We start from the raw sequence: 25,009 nt of genomic DNA, 5'->3' as shown, positions 1-25,009 counted from the left end.
TTACTCCCAAAGATTCTGTGGCCGCTGCTTCACCTAACCTGCAAGTTCAATGGGCTCTCCTGGGCTGGCCGGGCAAAACACACCGCCATGAAGGACATTATAGCAAGGGGGAAATGTGAGTGAGATCCAGACACGCCTCTTACCAATGAACTTTTGAAATAGAACCTCTCTTAAGTTTGGTATCACCTAGAATTTAATGTTGTGGGAGAAGCTGCTCTGGAGACTACATTTACAGTGAATGATAGATAGTTTACTGACCTGACCTCTCTGAGCAAGAACCTTAGGAGTGAGAGCAGATGACAGAGGTTCAAAGACAAAGATGGGGAGCAAAACTGTGTTGTAAAGACAACCAGGTAGACCTTGGGGGTGGGGGTGTTAAATGGGAGGTCACAATCCATACCTTGGCTTGCAGAGGCTAGGGAGTCTTGGAAAGAAGCCTCAGAAACAGAAAAAAACAGGGTGCTGAGAGCAATGCCAGAGGGGTGAGCACCTACTTGTTGGTGAGGAGCTGTGAAAACAGAACGGGCTTTAATCAAAAGCTTATAGGAATATATCCGGGGCCCAAACAGAAAAGAAATAGGGAGACCCAACATTTGAAAATGAAATGGAGTGGCCAGAAGAAACATAAAACGTTTAGCTCTCAGACTGAGAGCCTAGAAGAGATGGGCTCGGGGCTTTTGTGGGGAAGTTGCTTGACGAGGTTTAAATATCACTCTAACCCGAAGCTAAGCTGCTAGGTTTCACGATACAACTGTGATGCAGGATTTTTCCCTGCGGTAGAGTTCAGCCTGAAGTTGACTTGGGTGCACAGGACAGCAATGAGGAGGGTGGAAAGGAGCGAGGGAAGGGATTTTGCAAGAAACAGAGGAAATAGAGAAAGGGGTTGGCTCTTTTGCACACTGGACTGACCAGTGAGAGCCAAGAAGGAACCTGAGTGAGTTCCCCGTCTACTTGAGTGGTGCAGGGCCCTGTCTCCAGCCTGTTTGTGCACCTGGCATCCCAGGCATATGCTATGTCTGTGATTGCATGTGGGCCTCGAAATGGCACCAAGACCTTTATTGATGCTGAAACAAGGGGAGCAGACAGGGAACCTCAGGGGTGTATCCTACTCTGTGTCCTCACCTGTACTGGTGGAACTGACTCCTCATGAGGCATCCATCTCCGTATTAAATAACGGTCACTGTGAAGACTTCTCCATACATGGAGATCAAATCCGTCCCCTGGGGACTTCTAGCTCCTTTCCTCCTCCTTCTGTTCTCTGGAGCTGAGTAGTTAAATCTAATTCTCCCTCCCCATGAGAGTCAGTTCCATTCTCCCGGAAGCTTCTCTCTTCTAAGGTAAATAGTCCACATGACACAGCCTTAATAACCAAGCCAACGATCATTGTATGGTGGCCCGATGTATATAAAGCCCCATGCATGTGCGAAGTGGGATCCGAAAGTGAATAAATTATCTCCTTGCTCTTCAGGCAAACCGAGTGAAGACAGAAGCATGGACAATGGACTCTAAATCAAAGAAGACTGATAAGTACTATGATAAATGTTCAAAACTTGCTATGATGTAGCTATGGGGAAAGAGTGACCCCTTCAACTGGGGGGAGCCAACAAGGCTTCTAAAAAGAGGCGGGATTTGAGTCCGAGTTTGAAAGATTTCAACAAGTAGACGCAGGAAGGAGGCAGGTGGTGAGTGGAAACAGCACAGGATATAGACGTGAGGACCTTTGTTAATTTCCTGTTTGACCTTGAGCATACAGTATTGCAATTACAGTGTCCTCTACATGCAATTCCCTCACTTGTGTGCATGTATCTCCTGGGGTCTTCATCAAATGTCCTGCTGCAGTGACCGTGCACTTCACCGAGGACACCCCCGGATGGGTGGGAGATGGGAGTACTTTGTCCTGATCGACTCTCAGTGAGCACATGGAGCTCTCTGTTCCAATGTTCCATAAGTCATCGGGTAATAATCAAGGGCAGCGTGTTTCAGGCAATTCGCATCGGTGTGAGGTTTTTTGAGGCCTCACACCTGAAAACTGTGCAAGTCGTTTCCAGTCGTCAGGCACCATCGAAGGTCAGGCACCCTGGCTCACCCTACCCTGGGCCTGTGAAACACACCTCCGCCACCCACTCTTTGTCTAAATGTTAACTTCTCCCAGTCAGGTCTTTGGTAGAGAAGAGAGGAAGTCAAATTGAATCAGGGGAGGGGGAGTTGTTTCCTTTCTACCTCCTGTTGTTGTAAATGAATCTGGAAAATCCCTCCTTTTGCTATGAACATTTTCAAGAACCTCAGCTCAGTCTGACTCGTACTCCAGGCCTCTCCGCTCTTGTATTTGTATTTTGACGCAGCCACTGACAAAGACTCTCTCCTTGACCAAAGTTTATTCAGGCTCCTCTGAGCCCAACTCAGCCCCTTCCTTGGGCTTGCTCTCTAAGAGCCCGGGTTTGGCAAGAATCTTACTAAGTCAGTTTATCCAGAATCTCCCACCCTTGATATCTGACCAAAAGTCTTCATCCCCAACCAACACCCAGGTACTGCCAGGTCACATGGCCTGCCCTGAGCAAGAATCCTATCAGGTTCAGTTTAACCAGAACCCTGACTTATCCCTGAGGCTTCCTCCTTTTTATTTTCCTGAAGACCATAGTTTATTGTTAGGAAAAATATAAAGCATACATTTTTAAAGATCATTTTATGCTGACATTATAGACCTCTCCAAATGACACGATTGGTGTTGTAGTGCTACTAGTGAATGCATTCTACAGAAACGTGGCTTTACCTTCAAATCTGAGTATATTACCCTTACATAAAAAAAAGGATAAATAAAAAACATAACTTTGATAAGTTTAATATTTAGTAGACCACATCTGATTTGTTGAAGACTAAGTTCTTTTATTTACTTCTTCAAGGTATTGCTTATTTTTTTCACCTCTTCCTCTGCATCTTTATCCTCTCTGGTAAGACAAGAAAGCTGCCCTGCCAAATTATAGAACTTCATGGCATTATCTGTTTGCTTAAGATCCCTGTAACACTTGGAAAGGAACATGTCATTGGATTTAGAAAAACCAGGGTGTAGATCTTCAACCTTAAGGAAATTTTGCAAAGCTTCTTGTACAGTTGAGGATGGTATTTTTCCAAACAGAGTAGCAGCCATCTTTTTCTCAATCCAGCTCAGTTTTGAGACAGCATAACAGTATCTTGGATTGAGGTCATAGAAAAAAGGGTTCTTTGAGTAATAACTGGATTGCTTTATCTAGATGTTCCTTGAAGCAATATCCATAGTTGATTTTGTTTTAAAAGCCCTCAAACTCGATACATGGCCACACAAAACCGCATACCACAGATGACAATGTCCATTCATGGGTGCTCTAGTAACAGCTTTATATGTGCCCTTTCATGTTTTGCAATTGTTCTACAATATTACGTATATTTTTAGAATCAGAAGAAAAGTGGGTTTGGTTTTGGTTTTTAATATAATACATATCATGTCCCATCTCTATTACATGCCAGCTTGTTGGGTGTGAGAAATGAGAAGCTGAATGATTACTGGACATTCTCTGTCCTCAGTGAATCTGCCTCCCTGGGCCTCGACTGCCCCTTCCTGTATTCATAACTCACCTTGCCACGGCCTGGTGGGATTCTAAATGATTTTTGCAGCCACAGTCATTAAGCTATGTACTTCAGAGCTCCAGTAACAACTGTAGTCCATAGTATATGGCTTAGTTATTGATTTTGTGCATTTATTGATTCTTGAATTGTTTCAAATGAATATATATCATCTTCCCCAAAGTGACTATTTTTTTAAAATGAGAATAAAATATTTTTAACATTTTAATACCCCTTAAGTTGACTAGACTGATGTATATTATGCGCAATAAATATTAGTTTTGTCAGTTAAAATTCACTTTGAGTCACCAAAAAACTGACTTTTCCATAACCTCTTCATCTGCCCCCCATGGATCTTTTTGCCACAAATGTCTATTTCAGTTAAGAATTTGGATAGAGTGTAAAATCATATTTAAGGGTTTCTTCTTTCATGTATATCAGGAATTCTGTCCCTAGAATTGTGGCATAGGATCTTTAACTGAGTTTTGGTGAGTTTTACTACGGCTAGGGTTAGATTCAATTCTTAAAGCTTTTCCATTGGTTCCATTTGACTATAATCTTTGATTCTGAGAGGCAGAGGTAACATGATATGGTGTGCAGCCAGAAAGACCAGGGTTTGGATATCAGCTTAACTGATAAGAACCACGAGCAAGAAATCGGAGCTCTCTGAGCCTCAGTTTGCTCATCTGTAAAATGTGAATCATAACACCTGCCTCCCAATGTAGTTAAGATTAAGTATTTGCATAATACCTGTCACGTGATAGGTGGTCAGTAAACATTTGCTGAACAGAGAGAGTAAAAATAAGAACGATCAGGAAAATACCCACATAATTGTCCTGGAGGGGAGTGAGAATCCTTGCTACCCAATAAATTCAATAAAATAAAAAAATAAAATAAAATAAAAAAGAACCTTTGACTTGCCAACTTAAAAAAAAAAAAAGATGCAAAACCTTTTTAGAGTTAAATTACACAGGCAAAGGTCAGCCACTCTGTCAGTTAAAAAGCTGGGGGCAGGGCTTAACCAGGAAGTGGCAATCCTTCCCCTAAGCCTTACTTCATTAACCTGAGTCCTAACGCTGCTGCACCGGATGAAGTCTTAGATCCCCACAAACCTTCCCGAATGAGAAGCCAAGAAGACCTGGTGAATGTTTCCTCTTCCATGTCGTGGAGAGAGATTCAGGTATAGAAATACCCTTACTGCCACCTACCTGAAGCAGGAGAAACCACGGACAGCTTCCGGACCAGGTAACACCCGCAGGTACCTGTCTTCCTTCTCAGCCTTCCCGGGAGGACACAGCTGGGTCTTCAGTCCTGGTTTTACTAGTAATGGGACAATCTAACTAGGGGAGACGTTTACTGAGTTGACTAAAAAGTTCTTACCATGTCAGTCTCAGCAACATTTTTTTAAAAATGAAAGGGAAAGAAGGTATTTAGGTTTCTCTTTCATTTCTCCTTTGCTACAGACGGTTGGGATAGTTCAGTTAAGATTCTGTAACGAGCTGAATCATCTTTAATTTGCAGCTGTCTCTCATTGAATATCTCCTATGTGAGGACAGGCCAGCAGGTCAGTGGTCCATGGAGATGCTGACTTCCTCTCTGGAGCAGGGATGGGGCTGAAGACGGGAATCCTGGGTTTGAGGCCAGAGTCCTGAGCAGCCTGAGGGAACTTGGGCACAAGGTCTAGTCCTGGCCGACCCCATGGGGACTTCCTTGAGTACCAGGCCCAGGTTACAGGGGAAATCGCTCTCTCTCCCCTCTAGAAAGCTCCCTCCTGTCTGGTGTCTGCACTCTCTGTCCTACCATCGGAGTCTTGGTCCTTTTGTTTGATTTATATGACCTCTAAGGCTCTGTCTCTCAGTTTAGCTCCTATTGTAGGAAGTTAAGGCATTTTACCACATTTCTCGTGCCCACCTTAGGATTAAAGAACAAGTCATACTCAGAAATGACAAACGGGAGAAGGAATGAAGAGATTCAAAGGTCTGACGTTTGGAGAAGGAAGGATTAGTAAGGAGGAAGGAAAGTCTCCAAAGGGCTTGAGGCCAAGGGAACTCAATGGGGAAGCTCAAGGCACCCAGACCAAGTTTAGTTCATCTTTTGGTCTGGGAACCTCCCTTGAGATGAGTATCTGTCCTCCACCCTCCAGCCCAGGAGTTCCCCTCGGGTCTCATCTGTGTCCAGAGCAATGCAAGTTAGCTCTTTAGCGGAGCCCGTTGCCCAGGGGACCTCCACACCCCTCATGTCTGGGACAGGCCATGCAAAGTTCTGTCCAGCTTACCTGGGGCACAGGTCCTGACAGCCTGCTTCCTCTTTTCCTGCATCTATTATCTCCCACAGGGAAGATAACAAACAAATCCAGGACTAGAAAAATCCCAAAAGTGTGTCTGGCATTCCTAGGAGTTGAGGTGCTTCCCCCGCAGCTCTGGGCTCCGCAGCTGTTCCCACACCCCAGCGCCTTCACCTTGGGGCTCCTAAAGGACAAGCCAGAGGAGACCCCAAGGACTTTGGCCACTTAGGGGGTTGAGGGAAAGGAACACTCTGGGAAGGAAAAGAGGCCAACCAAAGGAGTTGTGTAACCTTGATTTGGAGAGCAAGTTTGTGTAGTTTGCTAGAGATAAGGAGAGAGTATGTAAATATAAGGTGATCAGAGTATAATAGCCAGATCCCCCGAGTCATTCATTGAATGGAACAAGTCTCCACGCCCTCCCTAGGGTGGGGCAGAGCCCACCCGAGGTATTAGGCTTTCACGAGGGGCAAGGCCCACGTGTTGCCCTCCACCTCCCACTCACCCATGCCTGATGCCAGGTGTGAACACTTTAGACCCAGACCTCAGAATCAGCTCTTCAATTTTTCCTGATAGTCTCTACTATGCCTCCCAAAGCAGTAAGTTCTGGGGCAGGAACTGTGCTGGTTCCTAGGGCTAAAACATTGACCATAGGAGAGGCTGGCCCTGCCCCCTGACCCTGCAGTCTAGTGGAATCACAGGTAGCTCACTGTCTTCAGTGAGGGCAGCAAAGGGACCAGCATTGAATACCTGCTGCACGAGGCACTCGACCTGCATCCTCACTTAACCCCACAAAAGACAGAGGAAGCAGGACTCTCCTTCCCTAAATGTACAGACAAGGACTGTGAAGCCCAGAGGGGAAGGAATTTTTCTAATACACTCGCAGGGTCAGCCATAGACAAAAAATAAATAAATGTGACTGTGACATAGCTGATCAATGGTCCTGTCTTGCCCACCTCTTGCCACACAGAGCTCCAAATGAGCCTTTTTCTAGTTTCCTTAAAGCCACCATATGAAGAATCAGCCACTCAGCCAAAATGGTGCTCATTCAAGGTTTAAGCCAACTAGCAACATGTCCCTAAAGTTCAGCGGTTCTCAAACAGCAGCAGCATTAGAACTGTTTGAACTGCCCGGCCAGCATAGCTCAGGGATTGAGCATCGACCTCTGAATCAAAGTCATGGTTTGATTCCTGGTCAGGGCACATGCCCGGGTTGCAGGCTTGGTTCCCAGTGTGGGGCGTGCACGAGGCAGCCAGTCAATGACTATCTCTCATCATTGATGTCTCTATCTCTCTCTTCCTCTCTGAAATCAAATAAAAATATATTTTTTTTAGAAAGAAAGAAAGAAAGAAAAGAACAAGTCTCGCGGGTCTGACTAGGGAGCTAGTTCTTCCCTCCTGGCTCTGACCCAGAGCTCAGGAGCTCCACCCAGGGCCTTGTGTCCATGAACATAAGCATAAACCTATGGTGTAAGTTTCCCAAACCCAGACCTTGGGCTTTTCCTTTCAACAAGGAATAGCTGAGAGCAGAAGAGGTCCAACGTGTGATAACCTAGCTCACTGCTGCTTTATGACTTAGCTGTACATTGAACAACAGCTCTCCCTTAATTCACAATGAGGATTAGTAAGGAAAATAAACCTACGCTTGTCAAATGCATTTATAGTGTCTTAAGGAATACGTTTATGTCTCCATGCATTCCCTTTTAGCCAAGTGCTTTCCAGGCTCTGGTCCCAGCACCCACTCCCTCTGTAGGATTGCCCCATTCATTGGGGTGGCCACTGCCTCGCACTGCTGTGCTCTCTGCTTCTCTCTCTCGTCCTTGATCTCGCCTGTTGCGTGGGCCAACTACTCCCTTCCTTTCTAGCCTATAGCTCAACAAAAATTCCTTTACAAAATGGAAGGACTTTGTGGTCCTTCGTGGCCTCCATGGTTTTTCCTCTGCTCTGATGTTGCTCCTGAATCAGCATTTAGCAAATTTGTTTCTTAAGTAAGTTTGACCTTCCTCTCTCCAACAGTGACACACATACACACACACCCTTAAAGTCCTCATGCTACATTAGAAAGGTCTCGGATTTTTGTTTAAAAAAAACACACAAACTTACATGGAGGTGTCTACGGGAGCATACTATTATGGTTTGAGGAGAGGGCTCACCCTTCTACCCAGTACATAGTTCCTGTAGGATCCCAGTGTCCTGGACTGTCCAATTCAAAAGGAAGCTTCAAATGAAACACCTCAGCAATCCCCTCCTGACACGTTCCGGCTCTGGGCTCTGGCCTGGGCTCAGCCCCTTTTACACCAAGCTGCTGCCCAGAGTTCTGCCCACACAGCCCGCTCTCGCCGCATCCTTTTGGGCTCATTGCTTATGTGTCTCAGGTCGCACAGTCCTTGGTCCTCTTCAGTGACTCACACCCACCTCAGGTCTCAATATTTCTGAGCAACATCTTTCACTCAGAAGGAAGCAAAGTAGACTTTGAACAAAAAGAAATGCCTTCCCAGCAGGGGACCAGAAAAGGAATTATTTCATGAAAGCTTAAATTGAACAAAATCAGTTTATTATACCTATTTGGTTATTCATATGAAAATAAAACCCTTCCATCCCTGTCATTTTTTTTCCTTTTACTGATCTTTCTAAAATATGTCTGTGATCACATCACTCTCCTGCTCAAAACTGAAAAGCTCTCCATTGCCTGCATCAGTAGTCTTAAAATTTGTTTAAAAATAGCAGGGTTTTTCAGATGAATCTTACGTGGGATACCAAATATGGAAAGAGATAGAAACAGCCCTGGCTGGTGTGGCTCAGTTGGTTGGGTGTTGTCCCGTGTACCACCAAAAGGTTGCCGGTTGGATTCCTGGTTAGGGCACATGCCCTGGTTGTGGGCTTGATCCCCGGTAGGGAACGTGCAGGAGGAGGCCAATCAATGTGTTGCTCCTCTCTCTCTCTCTCTCTCTCTCTCTCTCTCTCTCTCTCTCTCTCTTCTCTCTCAAAGTAAATAAATAAATAAGCAAATCTATACAAGCTAAAGTAGAGGGTAAAGGAAGAAGGGAGAGAAGATGGGAAGGGCCACACACCCCAGGCAGCCGGCCTTCTCATTTGCCCACCTAGAAGAAGACCTTTAACTCCCACGAAGGCCTTAGCTGCCCTCCATAGTCTAGGGCTTATTTAGAAAGGTCTGATTGACCAACATGAGCAAATGCAAAGCTTTCAGCCTACCATTAGAAGGTCCCCATAACCTGGCCCCGACCGCCACTTCATTTATTGTCCCTCCACATCCTGAGCCCCTGGCTAACCACACAGCTTATGCCTTACAGTTCTCTCACCCCTATTCAAACATCCTAAATTCATCCATAGACCCTCTTCTACCCATCCAGTCCTTAGCCCCACTATCCACCCACCTGCCTAAACCCTTTTATCTTTCAAAGAGCCATCACTCGCCCTTGATTTGCAGCTCCTATTCCTCCCCATCTTCCTTGCCTGGCTCTGCACCCCCGCTCCAGCCCTAGCTCACTGTCTGGAGTTATCTATGTCCCTGTCTCTCCTCCTTGTCTCTGTGAGACTGAACTTTCAAAAAGAGCCCTGACTTTTCCATCTGCGACTCCTCCCACCTCCCAGGACAAATTGAATAGGCGCTCAATAAATGTTCATGGAGTTTCGCCCCTGTCTCTCCTGACTGACAGGAGGCGCCCACAGGTAGAGGACACGTGTGGACTTTGTCGTTGCAGGCCCGCCATGTGCACCACCAGTGCGTGCGACCTGGAGGAGATCCCCCTGGATGATGATGACGCAAACAGCATCGAATTCAAAATCCTGGAGTTCTACGCCAAACACCATGTCTTCAAGAGCACGTCTGCTGTCTTCTCACCAAAGCTGCTGAGGACCAGAAGTCTGTCCCAGAAAGGACTGGGGAGCTGGTCAGCAAACGAGTCGTGGACACAGGTGTCGTGGCCTTGCAGAAGTTCCCGATCTAGTGAGAAGCCCATAAGCCTCGCCAAGAAAAAGTCCTCTTGGAGATCCCTCTTTGGAGTAGCAGAGAAAGATGAAGATTCAGAGAGCTTGCCTACGAAGATCCAGGCTCAGGGTCTAAAGCGAGTGGAGTATGAGGGTGGTCTTCACACTCAACAATGTTCTAGGTCCCTTTCCAACGAGGGACCGCGCTTAGAGGCCCAAGGTAGGCTTGGATGGGATTCTTTTTCTCCTGCAACCAAATCTTTTCCTTCTTTGTACGCACGATAGTTCATCTCTTCCCAGCTGGTAATGCAGCCTTAAGCAAGGCATTCGTTGTGCCTCCGTTTCCCAAGTTATTGATATTTAATAATAATTGCCCTGCTTTCCTCAAGACTGAGCAGAGAGGAAAGGGTGTCAGTGAAAGGTGATGGGATTGATTTTCTGGCTTCACTGTCTGTGAATAAGCTTACTGCCCAAATTCCTAAACCTCTGTGTCAGAGACCAGTATAAGGGGAAGTGCTCTAGCCAGGGGCTCTGGCTGCCTCTCTTCCTGGGGTAAGTCAACTCACCTCCCTGGGCCTCTGTGTTTCCATCTGTACATAGGAGCATCTCACCCTCCCTAGCTCTTAGGAGAGATGGAAAGATCAGGTAGCTACATACAGAAATACTTTTCAAAGTCTAAACCCCTCGAAAAATACAACTTTGAAGCGTTCTTGCAAAATCTCCCCTCAGAGGGACAAAATCCATTGTATTGAACAAAACATTTTCATAAGAGACTTAGTCAGAGAGTTGACCTTCATACACAACGCTTGGCATAAGCTTCTTTTTCTCCTTCAACAACGCTGTGCCTAATGCCCAGATTTTAAACGAAAACTCCTCTCCTGCTGGGCTGATTGGACTGTGGAACTTATCTAGAATTAGTCAACAGGTGGCAGTAATGTCTCAGTTTTTAAATCTTGAGACTGGCCTGGAGAATCAGCTCACACATGGACAGCTCTAGATCATTCACTATAATCAAGGAAACTTCTACTTCCCAGTAGACATAGAATTTTAGAGCAAAAGTGAGGGTGGGATTATCTGGGGAGCTCCCCTTCCCCAGTGGTACAGCAGCTCCCTCTGCTGGGCGTGGTCGCTGAGCTCTGGAGCTCACAGAGCCATTCGAAGGCATCTAAACAGGCTTTTCTGCTTGGCCTGTTCTTTGGACTTTGCCAAGAGACAGATGATTTTAACAGACTTTCATCTTCTGGCTTTCCTGAGAGGAATGATGTTCTGTATTTCCATACTACTCAAGTGTCACTTGACCTTTATTTCGTTCTTAAAATTTTAAGATGTCTATATAGGTAGATAGATATCCCTAAAAAACAGAAATAGTTACCTCCTAAGTAGACTTAGCTTTAAACATTTTTACACAGTTATCCTCTCTTCTCACCTATTTTTTCTTCCTTGCTTTCTTGTTCAATTAATTGTGTGGGTGGTTAGTTGGTTTTACGTTGGGTGTGACCCCAGAGAGCCTCAAATTCCATTTCTATTTCGCCGCATGCAAGTCAGAGCTCAGCAGTTGGCATCCCCAAGGTTCTTTTAACTAAAGGTCACAACGTAGCCTGGGATGCCATTTCCAGGACTAGGCTCCAGGCTTAATTGAGGACTATGAGGTGATGTCTCAAGACCAGAGTCTAGTACTGAGAGGTCTTATGATGTAGAGAAATGGATGTCAATACCAATTTTTTAGAAACTAGCAACCCAGGTTCTTTTACTTGTGAATCTTTGGTGTCCCCACAGCTATGATTCACTACATGTGAAATGTGACAGTTAAGGACAGGCTCAGCAGCACACATATAGTGACTAACTTGAATAACTATGGCTTAAATAATGTAGAGGTTATTTTCCTTTCTTACATATCTACTTTTATTTGTTTTCTTTTCAGTAAGTTCAAATCCTTGAGGGGCACAGCATTACACAGATTCAGTGTCCATTGGCCTTAGCAGGAAGGTTGGTTCAGGATTTAGCACGAGCCATGCCACTGTTTCCGTGAGCATGACTTCACTTTCCCCAGGCGACTCTGGTTTTGTTCGGTTTGCCACCAGGAGTCGCTGTGTTGTTCTTTTTATTTTTTTAAATATATATTTTATTGATTTTTTTTACAGAGAGGAAGGGAGAGGGATAGAGAGTCAGAAACATCGATGAGAGAGGAACATCGATCAGCTGCCTCCTGCACACCTCCTACTGAAACCAAGGTACATGCCCTTGACCGGAATTGAACCTGGGACCCTTCAGTCTGCAGGCTGACGCACTATCCACTGAGCCAAACCAGTTAGGGCCACTGTGTTGTTCTTTGCCTTGTACACATAAGCACATCTCTTGCCTAGATAGAATTCAGTTTCATCTTGGCATCAACATCTTCCATTTTAAGGAGAGCTGTGTGCTCCCTCTGGTTCCAGAGACCCTGCGTACAGCCAGCAAAAATGGCCTGGACCACAGCCTTCCAGGCATATTTGTCACTAAGGAAGTCCTGTCCCAGCAGGTGTCCCAGATGGCCTAGAGGTTACTTTTCTCTCCCATAAAAGAAGACCAACGTTTGGCAGCCCAGGCCTGATATGGTAGTTCCATAGTCATTAGGGATTCTTATTCTTTCCATCCCTTAGCTACTGGCTTCCAACCTCAAAGGGACCTAATAGCCTAAGGTAGCTGCTGCGGCTCCAGCCATCATGCCTACATTTCAAGCAGGAAGAAAGAGGCAGCGAAGGAAGGACAAAAGGGTGTCTTCTTTCTAAATAACTCAGCTCCCTTTTCAGAGAGCTTTCTTGAAACTGCACCCAACTTCTTCTTACATCACATTGGCCATTCTCAACTGCAAGGGAGGCTGGGAAGTAGAGTTTTTCAGCTGCAACCATTGTTACCTCTGACATTTCAGGAGGGAAGAAGAAAATGGATACTGGGTGGGAAATAGCATTCTCAACCATATGGAAATCCCTCCCAAACTTTCTGCCCCTTCTCTTTAAATCAAAAGTCTCGGGCCAAAGGCTGAACGGCACCTTCCCAACTCTGCTCTCCTTAGCCCCACAATGACCCTCCAGAATAGATGCCAAAGAATGGGCAGCCTTTCTGTTCTCTCCCCATCCCCACCCAATTTCCCCTTGCCTATCAGGTGGAACCTACTCTGACAAGAAAGGAATCTTTTCTTTTTTCAGTGTTTAAAATTAAGGTGTTCAAAATGGGAATCTTAACTAGAGCTAGTTCATGTATTTGCTTATGATTCCGCCCCCCACCCTCCCCCCCGAGAAATCCATACACTATACACAGGTAAGTCAGGTTGGGTACTTCTGTAACTGCCAGGGTCCTGTGATTGCCCTGCCACATGGGGGTGGGGGATGAGGAGGGACAGCCTTTGGGACCTTTAGCTGCTTTCTTTGGGTGCAAGATGGGGCATAATGAGAACCATGCACTGATCATCCTAGACAGGCTGCACAAGGTCACAGAGGTAGAAAACATAAGCTCTTCTTTCCCGTGTCCTGTGGACACTGCAAAGGAAGGTTCCCATTGGCTTTGGGATCCAGCCTCTTGCCATGTCCTTGCCAAGGGCCATGGGTGGTGAGAGTTCAAGAGGAGGCTAGTTGGGCTGCAAGAAGGTGATTTAAAAGTGGAAAGTATATTTGGTTTGGTTGTTCAAATGGGAATGAAAGCATTGATTCTTCTGTCCTTGACCTCTCTATTCTCTAATTCACGCATCTGTTATTGAACCCTATGGATGGAGCATGAAATATGACTTTTTAAGGAAGCCATTATGCCTTTTTAAAAAGGGGACATAGGGGCAGAGCAGCAGTCTCCGTGGCCTTTCTGGGAAGGCCCAGGGAGTGAAAGGAGACACCAAAACACACGCCCTGGAGGAGTCCAGGGACAGAGGCACAGGTGTCCCTGCGGCAGCTCCACAGGACGCCAGAACCTGCGGTTTACACAACCCCTCCTGGACCCAGGCCTTGCCTCTCACCCTCCTGATTGATAAGGGGATTTCCCAGACACAGCCACCTTCTAGCCAAAACCCCTCTCTGTTACTTCAAGCCTGTCAATGAAATAGTATCACTTTCACGCATTACACGAATCACTTTCACGCATTACACGATACAATTGCTTCAAATGACATCAAAGATAAAGCTCGTACAAGCTTCTAAAAGTTGAGAACTTAGTAATGAATCAACAATGAACATTTTACTCCCAAACAAGCCAGAGATAGCACCTGCCCACCCACCAGTCCCACCCGGGTCTTTCACAGGCTATGCCATTCAGGGAGCCAATGTCATTGAAACCTTCCCCTCCCAAAATGTTTTTTCTTCACTAGTTACGTGTGCAAATACACGCCATGCTCTTTTCCTGGATCATACATTCTTGAAGGTTATGGGTTGCACTTTACGTGTCCTTGCTTCCTATCAGCCTTAGTGGAACATTTCCCAGTAGATCTGAAGGAGAGAGGAAACCCGTGACTTGATAAGCAAGGAGAGCTCACTGTTTACTTGATAATGGACTTGAGTAATTAATGTGGCCCGAGAGCAAGGATATTTATCTTTCTTCAGTGACCAAGCCCCAAAGGCTTGTCAAACTATTGAATGTCCTCCTATGCACATAAGGGCCAGCTCTCCAAAATATAAAGGGTCTGGGAAAAAAATAGAATAAAAATAAAAGCATAATGAGCATTTCCTCAAGCAAAGAACTAAACCCTCCCTTTTGTGTTTCTTCCCTCACAAAAGGGAAGGGGACCCTAGTTTTGCAAGACTTCAAACGGAGGGTGCAAAAGGATCCTGGTTTCAAAGTGGCGATCATGCCTCGTTGGGCTCCTCCCCCATCCCGGCCTCTGCCAGGCAACTGCCAGTGCCTTCTGAGGAATGGCCTGTCCCGCACACGCACTCTCAGGCCTCTTTTCAGACCGGACAACTGTGCATGCCAATATCGCCACCACGTTCTGGGAAGGGCCCTCAGCATCGTTTTCTCTTGTTTCAGCTGTGGACCCCAAAGTTGCTTCCATTGCCAACCGAGTTGCTGAAATTGTTTACTCCTGGCCACCTCCCGAAGAGCACACCCAGGGAGGAAGCGTCAAGCGTCAAGGGAACTTTGCTCCTAGGACCCTCTTTCTCTCGGAGGGCCTGAGCTCCCAGCCTCGAGCTGCAAGTGGGAAGAAAGGTAAACTCCCCTCTCAGAGTGTGTGTGTGTGGGGGGGGGGGGCATCTCCAGGCAGAGGCACGGGAGCATCCATGTACTGACTCAGCTCGGCTCTGGATGTAGGAATCTCAGCTGACCTGGACCAAGGGCAGGACGGCAGCCTGCCGGAGGCACTGACCTTCAGCTTGAGAGCCCAAGCCAAGGCGAGTGTGCCAGCAGATGGAAGCCACATGCCAAGCTCACTGCTAAGTCCAAAGAAAAGTCTGGTGAGGGAGAGGAGGAAGTACAAAGTGTGCAATCAACTTTGTCCGCAGGGGGACGTGCAGTGTTAGATGTAATCGTGTTAGCAGTGGCCAGGGACCAGTTTGCTCGTGGGAGTGCAGAGGGCATGGATTGAGCACCAGCCCAGGGAAGTATATATAATACTAGAGGCCCGGTGCACAAAATTCATGCATGGGTAGGCAATCAGGGCCAATCTGTGGGGCAACTGGTGGGGCAATCAGGGGACCCCCACTGGCACTCGCCTTGGCCATCCTGACACCGCCCACTTGCCAGCCCCACCACCCACCACTGCTGTCAATCACCTCCCTCTGTGGGGTGATGGGCAGGGCAATTGGGGGCTCCTGCTGGCACCCGCCTTGGCTGGCCTGGGGCCTGTGGGCTGGGGGCAGCTCCTGTGTTGAGCATATGCCCCCTGGTGGTCAGTGTGCATCATAGCAACCAGTCATTCCACCAGTCATTCTGCCGTTTGGTCAATTTGCATATTAGACTTTTATTATATAGGATTGCTTTGGGCTCCTGTGAAAAAGCAGGGGGTTGGGTGTTGGACACCAGGTCTAGGGCAGAACATGAAGCAGAACTGAGAAGCAGTGACCAGACGGGGTCAGTTGTCACCGAAACTGCAGCAATAGCTCGGACCGTAGATCCCATCGGACTCACAGGAATTCTGGAGTTGGGAGTGGGACCAAGTGCCACGGGAGGGGAAGTTCCGTCCTGCACTCCCACTAATGACAGCCCCCTCTCCCGGTTGTCATCCCCCAAACTCCAGTGGGGGCTGAGGGGCAGAGGTGGGGCCTGGGCCTGGGCATGGTAAAGCACGAGGCAAAAGGTCTTCCAACCAGGGGAGCAAAGTGGTGAGTTCACCACCCTGTACTGTGCTGTTGGGACCAAAACTCGCACGGGGGCTGAGAGAGAGGAGCTGGAGGAGGGGACACATCTCCGTCTGCTGGGAAGGAAGTATCTCCCTTGGGTGTGTCCGGGCGATGTAAAGCAAAGCCCTAAGCCAGGCTAACGCTGAGGCTCTTCCCCTTTGTGCACATGGGAATCTGGGCCGCCACTGCAGCTTCCCCGGGAGAGGCGGCGGCAGCAGAGAGAAACTACACATGGGCAATGAGACACGCATTCTTTCTTCTCCCAGGTGACTCGAATCTCAGACTTCCCACGTACCTTGCCCTTCACTTGACCTTCTTGGGACGGGACGTGCTAGATTAATTTCTTGGCCTTTCTCCCTTTTATCGAGAACAAACATGAGGACTCCATGACTTTAGAGATTGTGCCATAAGTAAAAAAAAAAAAAAATGTTCTCTCGGTAACTGGCTTTTCTCTGTTTGGATTCTGTGCTAAGGCAATGACCATTCCCTCGTGTATCATTGTCAGCATGTTTGAGACAAGACAAGCCCTGCTTCTTCCCCTCCCCTCTTCCGACACCCCGCTCCCCTCCACTAGAGCCGTCTCTGGATCCCTCTGCCACTTTAGCCTTTGGGGTGGGAGAAAACTTATCAATTTATACCCCACCTTGTTTTGTTGTGAGGACACGGCGTGCAAAGTAGACATTTTGGTATGGTAAAATACACGTGAAGGACAATGGAAAAAGAAATCAACAGCAGGAAAATAAGGTGGGTTTAGAAGTGAGTTTAATTCTCAAAATGCAGGTCAGAAAGACTATGCCCCCTCTTAGATGGGGGAGGGGGGACCACAAATTTGGCTCTACCTTGTCTAGCAGCTAACACCAAGGAGGAGCGTGGTCAAATAGGGGATTGATGGGGTCCATGTGGGTAAAGCACCATCTGCTCAGGAGAAGCCCAAAGACCAGGGAGAAATTTCTCCTAAATAGCTTTAGAGACAGGATCATGTGCAGCGGAACTAACATCTTCAGCAACATTGTTCCAGTAAACGGAGTGATGAATTTCATGGTGAGAACTGGGGACTAAGGGAAGGAGGGAGAAGAAGAAAGGAAAAGGAAGGGAATCTGGGAGTGTTTGTGCCTAAGCAGCAAAAGGGAGGTATGATTTAATTTTCTAAGACTTACAAGGCACTTGTCTTCCTCCATCCCTAACCAGGCTAAGCACGGTCACTGGGAAAATTTAAGATTTTTTTTTTTCTTGAAAAAAAATAACTGGATTTTCCCGACAGACGGAGAAGACCAAATAATAGCCAAAATCGTTGAGCTGCTGAAATACTCAGGGGATCAGATGGAAAGAGAGGTATGGAGCTTGAACTAACGATTTATTTCTGTGCCCATGCACTGGTACATGAGAACGGAATTGTACGCCTTGTCGAAGTTCTGGTTTACACTGAGTCCTAAATTTTATTTCCCTTGGAGTCGAAATTCTTCGCGCTGGCAGCGTCTCAAAAATGAATCACTTTGGAAAACATAACTAAACCTCCTGGAGCCTCCTCGGAATTTTTGGAAAGGAGGAAAGTAACTTTGTTATTGTAAGAAAAGACACCAATAAATTACAGATCCGCTGCACAGAATTCTGAGCCTAGCTCCCCATGTAACTGATCCTCAGGGAAGTTTAGACTCTTGCGTTGGCCCTGCAGCCTGGATGTCTGTGACCCACAGCTGCTCCGGGGCTGGAGCCCCGTCTGAAATCTCCCCCGAGTGGCTGGACTGTTCTCTGCTCGAGGTCTCTTAGCAATTCGGCTGGGGAGGCCGGTTAGGGTTACTTGGAACTTTGGATTTCCTGCCGTTTAGAAGTCGAGACCCATCATTCCAATGAGAAACATGTGAGAGGCGCCTCCCGAGGAAGAGCTGGGGAGCAGGCTCCCCCTGTACTCAGAGGGCTTCTGAGCGCCACCTCCTCCACGTCCGTCACCTGCAGGTTGCCCAGCTGTCTCTAGGGTCTGTGAGTCAGGGACTGGCCTGGGGACCTGGTTCCTTGCTTGGCCAGGATCCCTGGGGAAGAAGTCCGGCCCAAGGGGCTTCTGCAGGAGGGGGCACAGCGTGCTCTGTGCTGCTCTCCCAACGCCCTTGTCAGACGGGGGCCCAGGGGATGGGGCCCAGGGAGCTGAAGGGCATGAGAGATGGTGCAGAAGGAGACACGGTGAGAAAACCAGGGATTTGTGACTAAAGAGAAGGGGTGTGTGAATGTCAGGGCCACAAGTAGGGGGTGAACAGGGGTGCAGAGGAAGCAGAAAACAGAACATGGTACAGGATTTAGGGACACCCCTGCGCTTCTCCAGAACTAACACCAGTGGGGAGGAGTTGCAGGGCGACGGGGATCTCCCCATTTTAAGAATGATCTTCCCGTCACTAGCAGAATTCAAGTAGATGCCAATAACCAGGCGCAGTCCAGTTCCTGAACTGGGAGGGCTCTGTTACAGGACCTCGAGGGTTCCTCGCAGCTCGCAGCTTGTGGCTGTCCTGCAGCCTCCTTCCAGCTGCCTTAGCCGTGACCAGCAGCGGGTCAGGGAGGCCAGGGCTGGGAGGCAGGGCGAAGGCAACCCCTCTCATTATGAACAGAAATGCTTTTCCTTTCACTCCACAAATGGCCACTTAAAAAAAACACACCTCACTTTAATACACTCTCTTGATGATTTGAGATAATACGTTGCACTATTTATGTAGAGCATATGGTTGTTCTTTTTTAATACATATATATTTTTATTGATTTCAGAGAGGAAGAAGGGAAAGGGAGAGAGATAGAAACATCGTGATGAGAGAGAATCACTGATTGGCTGCCTCCTGCACGCCCCCTACTAGGGATCGAGCCTGCAACCTGGGCATGTGGCCTTGACCGGAATCGAACCCAGGACCCTTCAGTCTGCAGGCTGATGCTCTATCCACAGAGCCAAACCGGCTAGGGCTGGTTGTTGTTTTTTTTTGTGGTTTGTTTTTGTGTTTTTTTTTTTATGTGGTTCCCCAGTAGAGAACTCTGGCAGGAACACACGAAAGGTCTGACTTGTGCTGTGTGGGCTTGAGTTCTCACCAGAGCGGGAGTGACACCGGGGAGGCGTCCGCCCTGGCTGCAGAGTGTCTGCAAAGCTGCTCATCCCCTGAGCACCTGCAGCCTCCACTGTACCTCCCTGTGAGGCCACAGAGCCAGCCGCACGGAAAGAGGCAGGAGAGGGGCAGGGAGGAGGCAGGACGCTCCTTGGAAGGGATTTCGGGCATTTGATTCTTTCGCTGTCTGGCCGAGTCCAGGCTTTCGCGCCTGCAGAGGTCTGGAGTCTAGCTGATTAGCAGGAGTCCATCCTCGGTGTGGGGTGTGAAGGACGCAGGCCATTCCTGCTTCAGATTCCATAGGCCGATGTCGGGGGTGGTAAAGGACTCGGCTCCACCAAAATCCTCCCACAGCCTGACGCATCCCCAGAATATCCCTCTTATAAACAGGGTTTGTTGAAAACCTGCTCAGCTCATTCCTCAAGCACAGAGCTAGAGAATGTTCAAATAAACATTTAGCCCCTGCTAAGACAGTTCTGTTTTCACATGACAACCACCACATTAATAGACTCTGCAAGGATGGCTTTACATCGGGATGATGTCTGCCTTGGTGACACAAGCCCCGAGTTTTTCAAAAGAAGCAGAAGCAATACTTGTGTTTTTGGTTAAAGGTGTGGAAATCCAAAGAAGGTGGAGCAGATGGATATGGGGGGAGGCGGGGAGGGGGGGTGGGGAACAGGATGAGTAGAACCATGGAAAGGCATCAATGGATTCAGTCTGTTTGTTTGTTCTCAGTGAACATATGCCCTCGCCCCTGACCTCTCACAGCATCCCGAAAAATTACTAACGTGCCGAGCACACTTCTCCACGTGGGGCACTGTGCGGAGCGTTTTACTCCATTACCCTATAGAACAGTTACTGTCATCATCCCGGTTTAGAGGTGACAAAACTGAGGCTGAGAGGTTAAGTAATTTCTCCAAGACTGCACAGCCAGGAAGAGCTGGAGCAGGTGTTTGAACCTAGACAGTGGTTTCCAGGCTCCGGATTCAGTCCCTGACACGACCTCTAGCTGAAGGGCATGACCCTGGATTGTAATTATCACTAGACTGGGAGGCCCGAGTGAGGGCGGGGGGCTCAGTCATCCCCATTGTAAGCGCTCCGGAAACATTCCTTGAATGTGGAATGAATGCACTGATTTGTCCCCTGAAATGAACTCACAGAGCAGGCGCATGCCTGGTCCACTTCTGCAGGCCCTTGTGCCGGGGTTGGACTAGAATCCAGGTTTCCCCACGGTGTTTTAGGGGCCCCCCGTTAAGCGAGGGAGTCGGTCTCGCTGGGCCAAGCTGCCCAACTGAATGCGTACCCTCTTGCACACAGCTGAAGAAAGACAAGGCTTTGATGAACAGCTTCCAGGACGGGCTGTCCTACTCTGTTTTCAAGACCATCACGGACCAGTTCCTAAGGGGTGTAGATACCAGAGGAGAATCAGAGGTCAAAGCTCGGGGCTTTAAGGCGGCTCTTGCCATAGACGTGGCCGCCAAGCTCAACGCCATTGACAACCACCCCATGAACAAGGTGCTAGGCTTTGGAGCCAAGTACCTGAGAGAGAACTTCTCGCCGTGGGTGCAGCAGCACGGAGGATGGGTAAGTGCTCGCTATTTGCCAACGAATCTTCCAGGTCTCACAGGCGATGGGACGGAACGTTTGAAGGTTGTTGTTTTTTTTTAAAGCAAAGGGAACACATCCGTGAAGCAGTTCTCATGGGTTTAGGACACTTGAGTGGCAAGAGATAGATCCCATTGATGGGAACATATTTTTAGTGATTATCTTCGTCGTCAATAAATATTTACTGAGCTCCCAAAGGGTACATGGGGTATGTGTGTTGCAGGGAGAGGGACTGGGCAGCTCTAACAGGAAATGAGGAGATGTTGAGAGATGAAATGTTTAGATAGGTATCATTTCTGTGCTCACAAATGTTGCAGCAGCGGACGTCTGGCAGTGAGTCAAGGAGAGGCAGGCCGTTTCTCATCCTCTCAGATGCTGAGCGTGTGGGGGTAATCCTCAGGCAGAAATTCAGGGTGACAGTGACATTTTTGTCATTACTGCTTTGACCCAGAATTTTGACAGGGACATTTTGATACAAACTAAAAAGCAAACTGTGAAATTTTCATTGGTTTTAAATAACTTGATATTGAACAAAATAGCTATCTACACACACACACACACACACACCAAGCCTCAACCTCAACCCCTCCCTCATCCTTTATCCCCATTCCTTGAAATTTCCTTCAAACTTTCATGTTCAAATGGCCTCATCAGGTCAACCTGTCCAAGTGCGTTCCTCAGAGCTTTAAATCTCAGAAGATAGGCCTTTGCCACGTTGTCACGGTTGTCGTGAGTTCTTTTTCCGCTAGAATGCTCCAGGGCCAGCAGCAGGGTTGAGTCTCTTCGAGGCATGGCCAGCCTGATCCTGGGGCCTCCAAACAGGCTTAGTCTCTCGGAAACCAGGGAGACAGTACAGCCAATCTTGCCTAAGGGACCGAAGTGCCCTCCATGGTCTTCAGTGAATGCCAATTGAGCTACCCTGTCTTCTGTTCTTTCCCATTTCCCACTTTTGTACAGATATGGCTGATCTGAACAACTGAGGCTCTTAAGTGTTCTAAATTCAAGCTGCCTTCACTCATGCTACGAGGACAGAGTTCTAGACATTATTTCAGCTTTATTCTTTCTTCCAGGATTCCCCCCCGCCCCACCAACAGTCCCTCCTTTGCCCCAGAGCCTTTCCCAACCACTCCAGCTCAAGATCCTCACCAGCCTCTGAAACTCTCACAACCCTTCATGTTTGCACTATCATTATAGACCAGAAATCACCATCATTTTTCCAGAGAGATTATAAGTATCCATTGGGTTCACAGGCCAGTTCTCAAAAGTCTATTTAGTTAATTAATGTAGCTGAAATGCCAAAAGTGTTCTATAAACAATGGTGGTTCCACACAAAAAGCACAAGCAAGAAAAAATACATTGGACTACATCAAAATGAAAAAAACTTCCTGTTTTAAGGGACATCATCAAATGAAAAGACAACCCATGTAATGGGGGGAAAATATTTGCAAGTCGTATACCTGATAAGAGACTTATATTCCAAATGTGCAGTGAACTCTTAAAACTCAACTATAAAAAGACAATTAGCCTAATTTTTTAAATGGGCAATGTACTGAATAGACATTTCTCCAAAGAAGATATACAAATGGCCAATGAGCATATGAAAAAAGTCCTGCTTGACTTCAGCATTAGGGAATTGCAAATCCAAACCACAATGAGATGCCATTTCACACCCACTAGCATGGCTAAAATAAAAAAGACAAGTTTTGGTGAGGACAGGAGAAATTTGAACCCTCATACATTGCTGGTTGGATTCTAAAATGATCCAGGCCCTTTGGAAAATGATTTGGCAGTTCCCCAAAATGTACAACATAGAGTTACCAGTTCCACTCTTTGGTATGTATCCAAGAGGACTGAAAACAAATGTTCCCATAAAAATTTGTACATGAACGTTCATAGCAGCATTCATTATTTATAAGCCGAAAGAGGAAAGAACCCACATGTTCATCAATAATGAATAATGAATAGAAAAACCAAGTGTGGCATATTCAAACAATGGAATATTATTCAGTCACAAAAAGGAATGAAGTACTGACAGATGGATGAACCTTGAAACCATTATCCTAAGTGAAAGCAGCCAGACCAAGGGCCATCTATTGTATGATTCCATTTATATGAAATGTGCAGACTAGGCAAATCCATGGAGACAGATTAGTGGCTTCCTGGAGTTTTGCAGGGAGGGAATGGAGAGTAACTGCTAATGAATAGGAGTTTCTTTTTCTGTTTTTTAATATATTTTATTGATTTTTAGAGACAAAGGGAGAAGGATAGATAGAAACATTGATGAGAGAAACATCATTGATTGGCTGCCTCCTGCACACCCCCTATTGGGGATCGAGCCTGCAACCTTGACATATCGGCACAACACTCTAACCAGCTGAGCCACTGGTCAGAGTGCTACCATGAGATTCTAATTTACTCCTTGGCCCTTTTTCCTCACCCTTGACATAGTTACCCTGAGGTCCTGGAACCTCACACATTCTCCAGCCCTCTGAAAGGAGAAGTTTGTGAAGGAAAGTTATCAATCCTTTCATATCTACTCTTTTGAATGTTAAGTAACAGCATCAAAGCCTTTTCCTATCTAGCCTGTTAGCCCTGGGTGTGTAACCTAAGTCCTTAGCTGGTAATTTCCTTTCAGGCACAAGGATGCCAAGTCACCTTTCCAAACCCTCCCCCAACCCTGCTATGCTCTCTGATCCCAGGGTCATCCCTGGAAGAACAGAGCAGAGTTAACAGGCATATGTTTCCACTAACTTGGAATTTTAAGAATCTATTTCTCTTTTTCCCGCTCCAGGAAAAGGTACTTGGGATATCCCTTGAAGAAGTAGACTGAAACATCAGAAGATGTGTAATCCGGAAAACTCATTGGCCAGCTGTGGTCCTGTGTACATGGGCCTCAGCATAGACTCCAGGAGAAAGTGAAAGTGTACAAGGCAGATGGAGCATTATTCTCATGCACCAAGAACATCGGGAGAGGCCTCGTTCGTGTCCAGCTCACACACGGTAGTCGCATGGCTTTGCCACCCGTGTTCTTCAGGCCCTCCACTGAGTGTGTGAGGAAATCCAGAAAGACAAGTGGTAATTCTCTCCATTATTGAGAACAGACACCGCCATCCTGCCTCGGTGGCCACCATAGGGAAAGGGTGTTATTCCGACCTCAGGAGGGCGCAATGATAAACTGCATGTGCCTACTCTCTGGTTTCCAGTACTATTTATTGTTAAACCACATTGGGACGGCCTAATGACATTGTTGCAAGCCCACCGTTAGGAAGATGTTGCTGTTCATGTTTAGCAGACATAGCTCCAGAGAGACTCAAGTGTATCACTAGATCTACTCGTTTGGGGAAATACTAGCCTATCTGCCTTTCAGGCTCACTTTTCTGGGAGAATTCTTTGGTGCTTTGAAAAAATTCCATTTGGCAGAACACAATTACTCCTACTGCCCTCACCTCTCAGTGACCCTGCCTCTGCCTCTCAAGGTCTTTGAGACTTGATTATTTTTTAGGGGAATGTAATGATTAGTAGCTGGTAAAATAAATATGTGGAAAGACCACTGTCATAAGAGTGTCTTGTGGTTAAAATAAGCACTATGTAACAGTACAAAAATTCCTGTCAGGATCAAATGAGTTAATTTACATAAAGTGTTTACAACAGTGCTTGGAACTTAGTGCCAAGGGTTCACGCACGTCCCCTGCCATGTGCTGCCCAGAGCTAAGCTGGAAATGTTCTCTCCTCTCGAAGCAGTCACTGGTTGTTTTCCTGAAAATGATACTCTTCAGAATGAGGTCTCTTAGTAAGTAAAATATGTCCCATAGAAAGTATTTAAGACATACAACATTTTAAAACACAAATTATAAGGCCTTACAAATTTCTGGATCTCTGGCACTCAACTCGGAGCCTGACATGAAATAGGTGTTTAATAAACCTTTGATGAACAAATAAATGACTGAGTTATTCAGACATACTTGCAACTTCAAGGGAAAAGTGGAACTATCTATTACCACATGCTGCACTGCCCAACCCATCTCAATTAAAGTGAGTTATTCTCTGTCTTCCCCCACACTAAAGTCATAAATGTTAGGGACAAAGGAGTCTCCTTTTACAAATGGAGATACTGAAGACCATCTCCTCTCCCACTTTGATCCAAGCATTTCAAACTACTTGCAGCTCCCCACATGTATTATGCAATCTTATAGTCCAGAGGCTCGAGAA

The 25,009-nt window shown here is 46.9% G+C and overlaps 1 protein-coding gene and 2 pseudogenes across 3 annotated transcripts; 1 reads left to right on the top strand and 2 right to left on the bottom strand.

Moving 5' to 3' along the window:
• Positions 1–27: 27 nt before the first annotated feature.
• On the top strand, positions 28–24,350 carry BCL2L14 (BCL2 like 14). 3 transcript variants are annotated; one of them, XM_028143940.2, is made up of 7 exons: positions 28–115; positions 1,469–1,527; positions 9,600–10,045; positions 14,812–14,991; positions 17,383–17,453; positions 20,513–20,779; positions 23,592–24,350. In XM_028143940.2, exons 2-7 carry the CDS (start codon positions 1,499–1,501, stop codon positions 23,628–23,630), a joined length of 1,032 nt encoding a protein of 343 aa, XP_027999741.1. In that variant the 5' UTR covers positions 28–115; positions 1,469–1,498; the 3' UTR covers positions 23,631–24,350. The 3 variants fall into 3 exon arrangements, with proteins under 3 accessions (XP_027999741.1, XP_054575244.1, XP_027999743.1); XM_054719269.1 differs by lacking the exons at positions 28–115; positions 1,469–1,527 and adding an exon at positions 1,584–1,682; XM_028143942.2 differs by lacking the exons at positions 28–115; positions 1,469–1,527 and adding an exon at positions 5,102–5,161.
• LOC103285441 (regulator of microtubule dynamics protein 2-like) lies at positions 2,860–4,758 on the bottom strand (annotated as a pseudogene).
• LOC114231127 (60S ribosomal protein L35a-like) lies at positions 11,752–12,312 on the bottom strand (annotated as a pseudogene).
• Positions 24,351–25,009: the final 659 nt, after the last annotated feature.

This window comes from Eptesicus fuscus, chromosome 7, assembly GCF_027574615.1.
Source record: "Eptesicus fuscus isolate TK198812 chromosome 7, DD_ASM_mEF_20220401, whole genome shotgun sequence".
NCBI classification, from domain to species: Eukaryota; Metazoa; Chordata; class Mammalia; order Chiroptera; family Vespertilionidae; genus Eptesicus; species Eptesicus fuscus.
Note: the sequence above shows the minus strand (reverse complement) of the source record. Positions and strands in the feature narration are given on the sequence as shown.